General features: G+C 43.4%; 1 protein-coding gene across 1 annotated transcript; it reads right to left on the reverse strand.

Annotated features, from left to right (window-relative positions):
- Positions 1 to 2,531: 2,531 nt before the first annotated feature.
- LOC110497949 (thrombospondin-1) lies at positions 2,532 to 12,009 on the reverse strand. Its single transcript, XM_021574436.3, has 22 exons — positions 11,806 to 12,009; positions 11,577 to 11,666; positions 10,862 to 11,421; positions 10,519 to 10,594; positions 10,186 to 10,278; positions 9,972 to 10,081; positions 9,522 to 9,647; positions 8,794 to 8,890; positions 8,332 to 8,505; positions 8,055 to 8,231; positions 7,788 to 7,961; positions 7,404 to 7,684; positions 7,064 to 7,282; positions 6,857 to 6,964; positions 6,540 to 6,699; positions 6,327 to 6,445; positions 5,601 to 5,835; positions 5,188 to 5,415; positions 4,796 to 5,067; positions 4,587 to 4,684; positions 4,333 to 4,472; positions 2,532 to 4,232 (listed from the first exon to the last, which is right to left on the reverse strand). The coding sequence occupies exons 2-22, from the start codon at positions 11,638 to 11,640 to the stop codon at positions 4,225 to 4,227; spliced, it is 3,519 nt and encodes a 1,172-aa protein (XP_021430111.3). The 5' UTR covers positions 11,641 to 11,666; positions 11,806 to 12,009; the 3' UTR covers positions 2,532 to 4,224.
- Between the last annotated feature and the right edge of the window lie 279 nt (positions 12,010 to 12,288).

The raw sequence follows: 12,288 nt of genomic DNA on the forward strand, positions 1-12,288 counted from the left end.
TTGTGTCTATTGCTCAATTGTGCCTTTGTACAATGAGCGCTCCCCTAGGTCTGTATATTCCACTTGAGTATTTAATTTTCACTTTCCGGTACCTCCAAATGAGGAGTCAGAACAATCGGAGAGCCCATTGTATTAACCCCTGATAATTTGGAAGAGAACAGACCGTTCATGGTCACATTAAACTTAACAACTTGTTCTTTGACTGCAGAATGTAATAAATGCATAAGCATTTAGCTGTGAGCAGTGGGAGTGTGGGGCAATGTTGGGCAAACACTGTTGGATTCCTTCTGTACTAATGAGTGAACAGACAGACATTGTTGCTGCTGAAGGGGACAATGGGAACCCATTACAACTTCCACTCCTAATAGGGAGGCCATTCCGTACATTCCTGCTTCTATAGGTGAGTCCTAAGCAGAGCTCAGTTGAGTTACTCAAGAGAAGAAGGCCATTGTTCCATCCACCAACCTGTGTCTCCCCAGTTCTACTCTAATTACAGATTTATCTGTCATTCTCCTTAGAAAATACCTGGCTGTCGGCTTTGAAAGTAAGTTTTGGGGGTGAATTAGCTGTTGACATGTTTCTGACAGGTGTATGTTCAGGTTCACACAGCGACAGGAGTATCCTGCAACTGTCTGACCCTCGAGCAAAGGTCCTCTTTTTCCTCTCCCCTGGACACCCAGAGGCCTGCACTGTTCACTCTCTGCCTTAGGCACCTTGACCCCAGACTTAATGCTAAGCTTCAGGAATGATCTCACATTCCAGTCAGAGGCCTGCACTGTTCACTCTCTGCCTTAGACACCTTGACCCCAGACTTAATGCTAAGCTTCAGGAATTATCTCACATTCCAGTCAACAGAAAACATATTCACCAGGTGAACTTCCAAAGTCAACCCAAAGCTACGCCCTGGTATCGGTGAAGCCTGCAGTACTCCCAGGAACGAAACTGCCCTTTTATTTGGACGGCATGTAGCGGTTTTAGAGCTTTGGGCCAGTAACCGAAAGGATGCTGGTTTGTATCCTCAAGCAAAAAATCTGTCTGTGACCTTGAGCAAGGCATCTAACGCTAATTACTCCAGGGTCGCCGCCAATAATGGCTGATCCCTGGCCGTGACCCCACTCTCAGTGGGAGTGGGATATTCAAATCGCAAATTTACAATTCACACGAATATAATACACATTGTACATGTGTGAAATTGGACAAATGTAAGCACCCATCTAATTATTATTATTTCACAAAAGCAGTTTAACACCAATTCACTTAGTCAGTATATGTCTCTGAAGGGAAACCGACGTCGCAATCTATCAAATCATTATTGCAGGTATTGACAGAATAGTATGGTTTAATCAGAGTGATTGGAGTAGCCAATGCCATCCTCTAGGTATGATCTGCTAACTTTCATTCCATAACAACGAGGTAAACTCTGAGGTAAAGAGAGCATTAGCAAGCAGGGGCTGTCTGGACTTGGATTTGGCATGTATTTGCAGTGTTGCCTGTGACTGTCAGAGATGTGCCATGTAAAATGCCTGAATCAACCCTCTTTAATTATATTTGTACACAATATACACTGAGCGTGCAACACATTAGGATCACACAGACTGACCAGGTGAAAGCTATGATCCCTTATTGATATCACCTGTTAAATCCACTTCAATCAGTGTAGATGAAGGGGAAGAGACAGGTAAAAAATAAATAATAATAAGCCTTGAGACATGGATTGTGTATGCGTGCCATTCAGAAAGTGAATGGGCAAGACAAAAGATATAAGTGCATTTGAACAGGGTATGGTTGTAGGTGCCAGGCACACCGGTTTGTGTCAAGACCTGCAACGCTGCTGGATTTTTCATGCTCAACAGTTTCCCGTGTGTATCAAGAATGGTCCACCACTCAAAGGACATCCTGCCTTTGGAGTGGGCCAGCAACCCTGTGGAATGCTTGCAGCACTTTTTAAAGAGTCCATGCCCTGACGAATTGACGCTGTTCTGGGGGCAAAAGGGAAGGTGTTCCTAATGTTTTGTCAACTCAGTGTACAAGCTCACTGTCTCTTAGCCCCTCTACAAAAGCCAAAGAGCAAAGGCTGTAGGTCTGTGGAATGCCTCAGATAGGTGTGACTCTGTAAGCTATTTTAGGTTTTATTCACTGGGAAATTCCAAGAAAACTAGACACATTGCTGTGGGTTATATTGTGTAATAGCTCTACATTTGTAATAGTATAAGGTGGTAGACATTGACGCAACTTGAGTTTTTTCCATAAACTAATCATTTTGAAGGCTTTGTTGCTAAATTCCTTGTCTCCTTAGGTGTGGGATCGTGTTTTCAAGGGGATATTGTAGTGTGAAAGTTCTTTGAATGTGGACTTTAGTTCATCCTAAATTTCCATGCTGTTCACTTCTCAAGGATACTCCCTTTCTTCGAGGACTAATGTGATGTGAGTTTACAGAACATGACCTATTTCTGTTTAATGCTTCATAGTACTGTGCATATCAAAAGCTGAGAATAGATCCATAAGCAAGCAAAGGACAAAAACAATGGTAATATATTTTTCCTGATGTATTTATTGTTCGGTTGACATTACAAAATGTAAAACTATGGTAAAAATGTTTATAGACAAGCATCACTTATAGTAAAGTTTAAAAAAAACTGAACAAAACAATATCCAAAGACATCCTCATGTCAGTGTGCAAACAAGTCTATCCAATCAGGAACACGGATCACGTTTCTTGATAAATTATTTAAATAGCATATATCTACACGTTAAATAACCTCTTAACATAGAACAGACGAACATAACAATAATTTATCCATTACAAATGCACAGGACATACATCAAGCACAACATATTTCAGAAAACGTTTTTAAAACTTTAGGGGAATTTTCTGCTACAAAAAAACATTTTATATACATCATAAAAAAATGATTGTACTACAGTGACGCACAAAAAAAGAAGCCAACCTATGTATACTCTGGTGCTAAAAGGGTACTCTCATGTTTTGTTGGTTTCAATCAAAAAAATAATGAGGTAATATTTGTACATAAAGGTTTTCCTTTGTTTTCCCCATCAGAAATATACACACATTCTCAAGCACACAAGTCAGACATACTGTGCAGAAGAACAATGGGATTTAAATGACACCTAATTTGTCTATTTTGGAAGGTTGGTGTGAGAGTTAATACTGCACCCTGCTATGAGAGGACTTTTTTAGAGGGATTTATACCCTGTTTCAAGATTCCAGTTATTTCGAACGGGTTTTAATGACAATAAGACAGAGATGAATAAAGATGAGAGATATCCTAACTCTAGGATCATGTGTCAATACTCTCAACTGGTAGCAAATAAAATAAATAATAACTTATGTACAACCTTGGTAACAATAGTCCTCTCAAGGCAGGTTAGACTGGCCCATGTGTTTCTGTCCCTCTCCACTAATGTCTGAGCTAAGATGGAAAAAAAAGACATCCTGGAATCCTGGCGAAATAGCAGTTATGTTGTTCGCTAGTAGTCTATATTGGCTTTGGGTGCTAGTCCTGCTTCTGTGCTCATTCCATATATCATCTAGAGTTCTTTCCTGAGAAACCACTTAGCAAGCCTGGTCAAACCCTGAAGACATACTTCATACTGAGCTGAACTGCAAGGGTCTACTAGAAGCCACTTAGTTACCGAATTTGAAATGGCTAATGCCTTGACTACAATTGGCTTAAGTGTCTTTATCACAAAGCTCTTCATGGGTAGCATACACGCAGACAAACATTCACTCGCATTGATAGTAACAGCCAATCCATACCGTCCACGGTCCCTCAATAGTTCCTTTAAGAGGCATCTCTGGCCCATCTGGAGTAAATATCCTACTGCTTTCTTCATTTGGAAACAAGTCAAGTCCTTTTGAGTCCACTGCAGAGCTGAAGTAATGCTCGGAAATAATGAAAATACTCTTCCCTTTAGACCTCCATCCAGAGTGGGATAGCAACTAATTCAGAAGTGCAGAGAAATCTATCTGATTTCTTCACTGAGCAAAGTTATGCTCAACCTGCTGTTAGTGCAGGGGTCTAGTCATCATAGGGCAGGCAGTTAGCCTATGTCCATTCTGCCTCAATCCCACACACTTGCTCTCCATTCCACCAATGTGCTTGTCGCAAAGTAAAGAGTAATAAAGATATGGTCCCAGGTCATATGTTACATTTATATTTGAGCAGGTAAATACATTCTTCTAAGAGCCTCTCTCTAGTCCGATTAAGAATCTGCAGGAAAAAGAGAAGGAAAGAATCAGTTAAATATTACATATTTTGACTCAAAGGGTAATTTTTTTTGTTTGACAAAACATTCCTGAAAGCATCTTACCTTTGCATTCATATTTGAGGTCTGAGAAGTATGTCATCTCCTGAGAGAAGACATACATGCCTAGTCTTCCACCAGCATAGGTCTTGTCGTAGATATTTCCGGAATCGGCCATGATTCTCTTGCCTTCATACATCACAACTCTGAAAGGAAGGAAGATGACATGAGATCATTAGCACATGAAAGCAGGAGTTTATGTGGCTTCAGTAAAGGCAGAGGAGCTAAAGAGTTCAGAGCTAAAGCTAATCTGAGCTCACCTGATGAGTCCAGACTTGGGCCTGTGGATCAGGTGCCATCTGTAGGCGGTGTAGTCTTTCCAGCCAATGTTCTTGGGGTCGTGCCACAGAGTACGCACCTAAGAGGAGGAATAACAAAAGGACATGAGAATTGTTTCCTACCCAGTGGTTTTCTCTCTCACTGCTCTTATGTGCTTTGGGCTTGTAATGTGGACTGAAGCTGACCGTACCTGTCCAGCAGTGTCACCGGTGTGCCAGAGGGCGTTCCTCAGATGCTCCCCAGGTCCTGTGGTGGAGTTGACCACTTTGATGGACACTCCTGAGTAGCCCTGAGCTCTGGTCGGCGTGTGGGACCAGTAGGTCTGTGTGATCTGCTTCCACATTACCACGTAGAACCTGGAGCTGGACTGGTACCCAAACACAAATCCAGCATAGTCATCGTCCCTGTCTGTGTTGATAAAGAATGTTCCACTGAAGTCCACTGCGTTGAACTCATCGAACCCTGTAGACAACAAAGAAGTTGGTTAGGACTTTTCTCAATGGACCCATAATCTACGAATGGTAGTTTTGTAGTTGTTCTCTTTAGTTCCTAAGGTGTTATATATATGTTACAAGTACGTACCAACAGCGATGCCAGGGTCACAGTTGACGGTCTGCACCAGTTCTTTGCCCTGGTGACGGACCACCCAGTTGGGGTCGATCTGGGAGGTTCCCTTGGGGTCTAGTGGTACCATCTGGAACCTGCGGAAGTCCGTCTCACTGATGGCAAAGTTCTCAGGGCACACATCGTAGATATCAAGAATGTTGTCTTGGTCAAAGTCATCTTTGCAAACATCTCCACGACCATCACCTGAGAGGAAGAGGCAGAGAAATGCACTTAGACATTTCTTCATGGAGACAACAAGCTAACCAACCCTATAGTAATTTCTGTGACTGCATTTCTGTAGAGAGTACTTTGTCTTTCTAGATGAATCATTCAATAGGTCAGTTGAATGGCGCCAATGTTTGATAGAGCTACCGAAGAGAGTGACTCACCATCAGAGTCCAGCTGGTCAGGGTTAAAGGCCAGCCTACAGTTGTCCTTGTCGTCAGGGATACCGTCGTTGTCATCATCGTGGTCACAGGCGTCACCCTTGCCGTCTTTGTCGTGGTCGGCCTGGTTGGCATTGGGGATATAGGGACAGTTGTCCAAGTTGTTCTGATGACCGTCCTCATCAATGTCCTGGTTGTTGTCGCACTTGTCTCCCACACGGTCTGAGTCAGAGTCAATCTGTAGAACAACACAATTAATTTAGTCTTCACAAAAACAGATTATTTCACACTTGTATGAGATAAACGTGGCTCTAATTCAATGCACTCAGACATAATGAATGTATTTCACCACTCTCAACTTAAGTAATCTCCCTCAATATGAGAGGTGCTATTCTATCCCTCATCCTTGTGCCCCCTTGTCTTCAGGTATGCTAGTAATTTCCCTTCAAACAAGAATACTGTTTCCTTGCACCTTGGCAAGACTACACACACACCCATACACATTCATATCTATTCAGAAGGGGGGAATGAATAAGGAGAGGGGGAGAATTGCACTCATTATTCTCCCAGCTTTCACATTTTCACATTCCTGTCTTTCATTAAAGCTGAGCACAGGTGCAATCTATGGCTACTGTCCTAAGAGGCGCTGCTCTATGATAGTTTTACTTCCCTCCAAGATACTTGATAAGATTGGGTTCTTATGTAGTAGAAGATGAAAGCTGCAGTTACCTGGTCTGGGTTGTTTTCAAGAGGGCAATTGTCGCAGTGGTCTCCCACTCCATCCCCGTCAGTGTCTCTCTGGTCCACATTGTAGACGTATGGGCAGTTGTCCCTCTCATTTAGAATGCCTGCGAAGTGAACACACATTTATATCAGTCTATGACAACTTTTAAGGACTGAGAGATTTCATTGTCTGATGTTGAAGGAGTGATGATCTCTTACCATCACCGTCAATGTCAATAGCACAGGCATCCCCCTCTCCGTTGTTGTCTGTGTCGACTTGGTCGGGGTTGCTCTCATGCACACAGTTATCACATCGATCACCAACGTCATCTCTGTCCACATCATACTGAGCGGGGTTGTAGACCATTGGGCAGTTGTCCTAATAATTTGAAAAAATGTACACCATTACTACATTGTTCATATGCTACTAGCTTTCCCCCTGACTCCTCCAATGTATCTAACCCATAAGAGAAAGGACTACTGATTGCTTTGTTTGGTTTCTTTGTGGATAACCAAGTCCTGTTTTGATCTCTTACCCTATCATCAGGGATCCCATCGTTGTCATCATCGTTATCGCAAGCGTCACCAAGCCCATCTTTGTCGTGATCCTCCTGTCCAGAGTTGGGAAGGTTTGGACAGTTGTCCTGAAAAAAAAGGGTTGGTTAGAGAGTCATAACCACAATAACACAGTGGAGAAGCTAGGAATGGACTTTGTGCAGTGCTGGGGGAGTGGTCCTTCCTACCTTCTTGCAGTGGTAGGTGGCATTCTCCACACACAGGAGGTCTTTGTTGGGCCATCCATCCAGGTCAGTGTCATCTCCACAGATGTGACCATTGCCAGCGTAACCTGGTTTGCACTCACAGCGGAACATAGTGTCGCTGAACTGACCCAGATAGATACAGTTGGCATTCTTGTTGCAATCATGGCTGCCGTCTTGGCAGGGGTTACGGGGTGTGCACACCTAGGGGGAAGGGAGAGATGCATACTAAATGATTAAGATGTGCTGCTGACCTCCTAGCATTAGAATAAATTGAAATCCTCACATTTGTGTATTTTGTTGCAGTAGCCAGAGTTTGTCTCACCTGTTTCTTGGCTGTGGCCTGCTCCACTCCTCTCCCGAAGGGCTGTTGTCCTGAGTAGCGAGGGGGGCAGGCAAGGCAGTTGTAACCAGGCTCAGTGTTCTCACAGCGGTGGACTCCGTTGAGTGTGAAGCATGCGTCACGGACCTCCTTGCACTCATCGATGTCCTTGCAGTTGATGCCGTCTCCGGTGTAGCCCACTGGGCATGCGCCACACTTCCAGGAACCATCATCAAAGCTGGTACACTTAGCACCAGCAAAGCAGGGGTTGGACAGACAGCCATCTATATAAAGAAGCATATTGATTTTAAAATACTGAACAAAAATGGATTTGTACACTTTTAGGTAAAAATAACAAATGCCACAATCTATTAATACAATTCGTACCAATAGGGCAGTCCTCTTTTCCACACAGTTGGGATGTTTTGCCGTCACCCTGACATTCCTTTCCTCCGTATTTGGGGGTGGGGTTGTTACAAAGACGCTGGCGAGTCTGGAATCCACCTCCACAGGTGACAGAGCAGGTGTCCCATAAAGACCAGGGTCCCCAGACTCCGTCAACTAAAGTACAGTGAGAGAGAGAGAGATGAGTTACAGCTGTATCTCCAGACAGATAGATAGACACATGTGTTAAGATGCTGCTCTTCTACTTACTTGGACATGGTGATTTCTGGCAGACCTCGGTCTCTCTGCCCTGTCCTTGGCAGTCTCTGCCTCCCATCTGGGGAGTTGGGGAGTTGCAGAGGCGAATGCGGGTGATGACTCCTTCACCACAGGTCACAGAGCAGGAGGACCAGGGAGACCAGTGGCTCCAGCCACCATCCTGTTTGACTGTAAAGGACAGACACATAATTATTAGTTAATGTGCTACTACAGTACACATGAGATGTACTGAGATATACTGTTGAGTAGAAATGGTAGGTTTACTCACAGCGCTTGTCACATTCCTGAGGGTAGCAGTCGCGGGTCTGCACAGAGGTGCCCTCGCAATTGCTGTTGATGCGGTCGCATGATCGACCTCGCTGCTGGATTCCCCGTCCACAAGACACAGAACAATGAGTCCATTCAGACCAGGGGGACCAGCCATCCTCAGCATAGTCACTCGCTGGGGGGAGAGACAATGGGAGAGCGATTAACACTGCAGAGCTCAGCCAGGGGGGCAAAGGATTTTCAAAGAACAGTCTATTTGAATACATTTAACCCTGGAGATTTGAGACCTGGCATTCCAAGGGGTACTCAGGGAATGTGAATGACTGACAAATGATAAAGGAAGACTTCTCCAAATTAAAATATACCTGATTGGCAGGTTGGTAAAAAAAAGTTAATGTCCACCTCACAAAAAAGTACTACAATACTGTTACAGGCTTGTTTTCAACAGTAGAAGAGTACTTACGGGTTCCACAACGTGGGCAGCACTCTCCATCGGGCACGGTGGCGTTGGCACAGGGCATCAGGGGACAAGAGATTTTGCGACACACAGTGGCAGAGTTCTATAGAGAGGATTGCTGAAATTAGTAAATAGTTTGTCTCCAGAGCAGGCTGTCCAGCTACAACAAGGACAGCCGGGAAAATAATCTGGACCATTAACTTTGCATTGCGCAAAAGTGGTCGCTGCTTTGCCAGGACTAATTGCTATGTTTGGGAACATTGGGATGATGTTTGGCTGGGGTAGGGGGATCCCCGCTGTGCTACCGTCCTAGATCTGTGCACCTGCTCTAGGGTTCAGGACAAGCACTGTGCTGGGGGTCTGGAGGGAAGGACGGTGACAGTGGGAAAGGCAGAACAGAGGGTCTCTGCAGATGTACTAATTAAATACACATTCTTGATACTTAGCCAACTAGATAACTACAATAACACCCTTAGTGAGAGAGAAAGTGAGAGAGAGAGGAGTTTGACAGGGCAGAATCCCCCTACTGCGTTATTGCTATTCCCTCAAACATCTCATTAGAGGTGAGGTGATGGCTAGCAGACAGACACTGCCTAGTCACAAGAGCCTAAACACAAGAGCCCATTAACACCTCACTACAGAAGGGGTTGAGGAGCTACTGCCTGGTTTTCACACAGTTTACTACTGGCTGGGTAACTGAATAACTGCATTCCACCAAGTGTGATGACACCTACCTGGCAGGTACACTCTGTGCAGCCGTCCACGGTCCACTCATCTTTGTCCTTGTGCACAATGCCGTTGTGAAGACAGACCCCACTGTGGATTCTCATCTGGTTCATGAGCAGAGTGCTCTCCTTATTCTGAACACAGCAGAGGGGAGGGAGAGAGAGGGACATGTGTTTAGACAATAGGATGGAAACGTTTACATAGCCACGGTTCCAGTATAATTAATTATCAATCAACATTGGGATTAAGACATAGCTTGATTTAACTAAAGCAAACACAAATTCAATGGCAGCCAAACATATTTGTGTATTCACATGGCAGCCATTATGATCTGTCAGGGCCTGCCATTCCAAGGGCAAGTGGCTGTGCAGTGGAGAGGTTTTAACTGGGAACAGATAGACTTGAGAGGGAGGGAGGAAGGATGACAGTGCACAGACCCAGCTGCTTTCTGTGCTTACCACTCTGTTGAGCTCGTTTGACAGCTGCTTAACAACCACGCCGAGTCCCTTGAGCTCCTTGAACATGCTGGTGATATCCTCACAGGAAAAGCCACAGACCTGCTGAATTTCTAAAGAGGAGAAAAGCAATCAGTTAGTCACCTCCCTCCTTCACATGAGCACAGACCAGTAGGATCAAATGGCCTTGTCCCTGCAGAGTGAAGTATGGTCTCACCTTTGCTTTTGTGGCCAGTGTAATCAGTCCTTATTGCTGGGCTAGACCCATTGACTGGGTTGTCCAGGGTCATGACATCAGCCAATGTTTCAGCTGGAGGAGGACAGACAGTAATTTCCATGAACATCATAATAACATCCACCTGAAGAGACTTTATTAATGGCCATATAGAATTCCAGTACTAGTAATTACATTTGGTAATGAAAGGCATTTAGATTTGTACAACTAAAAAGCAATGGATAACATCAACTTATACAGTAATTCCAACATTTAAATGCAAAAATAACATTTTTATAACATATTTATAACATTAATTTTGTAAATCACACTTACAGCTTTGGCATCCCTTATTGCGCATGATTGCCTCCAAAGTGGTTCCAAAAACGAAGCGCACGTTCTGAAGCACTCCCTGCACAAATACACATTCCAGTTAGAGCTATTCCATATTCACACGTCTACAACTTTTCAATACATTTCCTTAGGGATAATAATATCTAACTGTTTATGTCAAATAACATCACATCTCTGGACGCCAAACGTTGCGCAGTGCGCGATCCACGAGGTTGGGGCTACTCAGACTAGGCTATAAACTTCAGAAGTGTAACATTTATTTTTAAACATAATTACAACATTATTTGCAATGTATTTATGAACACATGAATCAAGTCATATTTACCATAAATCTGTCTTTCACAGCTCCTTTTCCAATTCTCAGACGGGCAATGTCAGCAACCTCATGCGTCAGGACCTTTTGGATGGGCACGTCTATTTCGGATATATTGATCTCTTCACATCCTACGAACAGCTGGGCACGATCTTCCTGAATGAACAGCGTGATATTCTTCCAATGCCCTGTCGCTAGATCTGCATCTTCTATGGACACTACCTGTTGCTTGTTCCCGGTGGAGTATACCACATCCAGAGTTTGTGCCTTGCCATTAGAAATAATTTCGAATATCGGTCCTGATCCGTCATTCTTCTCCACAGTCAAAATACTACCCCTGGTTTTCTTGAACTGCTTGAAGTTGACGAGGAGAAGGAATCCTCTTTCAGCTTGTACTGAATCAATGAGGTCCCTGAAGGAGATCTCGGGAACCGGGGGGATCAGGTCTGCGTTCAAGACCTTATAGGCTGGGCTGTAGGGATCTGCGCCTTTTACCAAGGTAACTCCTTGGTGCCTCTTGTTCACTTTCACAAGCTCGAATAGGTCGTATACACCGTTTTCATCTTCACTCTCTGTGAAGGGAGAAACTGTAGTGAGTCTCTCTTGGAAACTTCACGTTCACAGACAAAACATTGCAGGAACTTTTAACAGAATAATTCCATTGTTGATATTAAAAAGCATATTGTCAAAAATGTTATAATGTTTACCCAAGTTTCCAAAAACTCACCTGCCACACGGCTGCCCTCACAAGTCCAAAGCACCAAAAGGAGAAATACTCCTATCAACTTCATCTTGAAACCTCAGAAATCTGTTTCAACTAGAAAGTAGAAAAACAGTTAAATAGGTAGTCATTTACACACTTCTCAATATTACAGGCCCATTATGAAAACGTAATAAGTATCTTTTAAAAAGCTACATGTTATTTAAAGAAAATATTATTATTAGAATTTACCAACCTGAATAAAATAAATAAATCACAGATGGATCAGTTGAGGAAAGCCCTGGATTTTCACAGTTTTGTTGTTCCGTTATTTCTTCTTAAATTCTCCAAGTTTATTCCCTTCCTTGAATAGTTTTAGTAATCTTATGTTCGCTGAAAACTCTTTTTCAAGTTTGTTCTTTCTTTATTCTGATGCTCAAACTATTCTACTAACACTGCGGGCATAAGTGCTATTTCAATAGTTTCATGACATTCCTGAGACAACATCTCCTCCAATCAGATCGCAGAAAGAAAAAGGGACGACCTTATCTTCTTACCTCATGACGTTGAGAGTAATATCCAAGGCGAAGGCTACACATAGGAAAAAAATGCATTCCAGAGCCGAATTTCCATATAAATATTTTATAGAGGACAGGGGCCAACCAGTCGTTTCCTGTAAAAAGTACATTCTTTGTCAAATATGCTTCCCTCTTTATTTTCTTTGTCTCTTTTTAATAAA

The sequence above is a fragment of the Oncorhynchus mykiss genome, chromosome 19 (assembly GCF_057628025.1).
Source record: "Oncorhynchus mykiss isolate SJ-2025 chromosome 19, ASM5762802v1, whole genome shotgun sequence".
Classification (NCBI taxonomy): domain Eukaryota; kingdom Metazoa; phylum Chordata; class Actinopteri; order Salmoniformes; family Salmonidae; genus Oncorhynchus; species Oncorhynchus mykiss.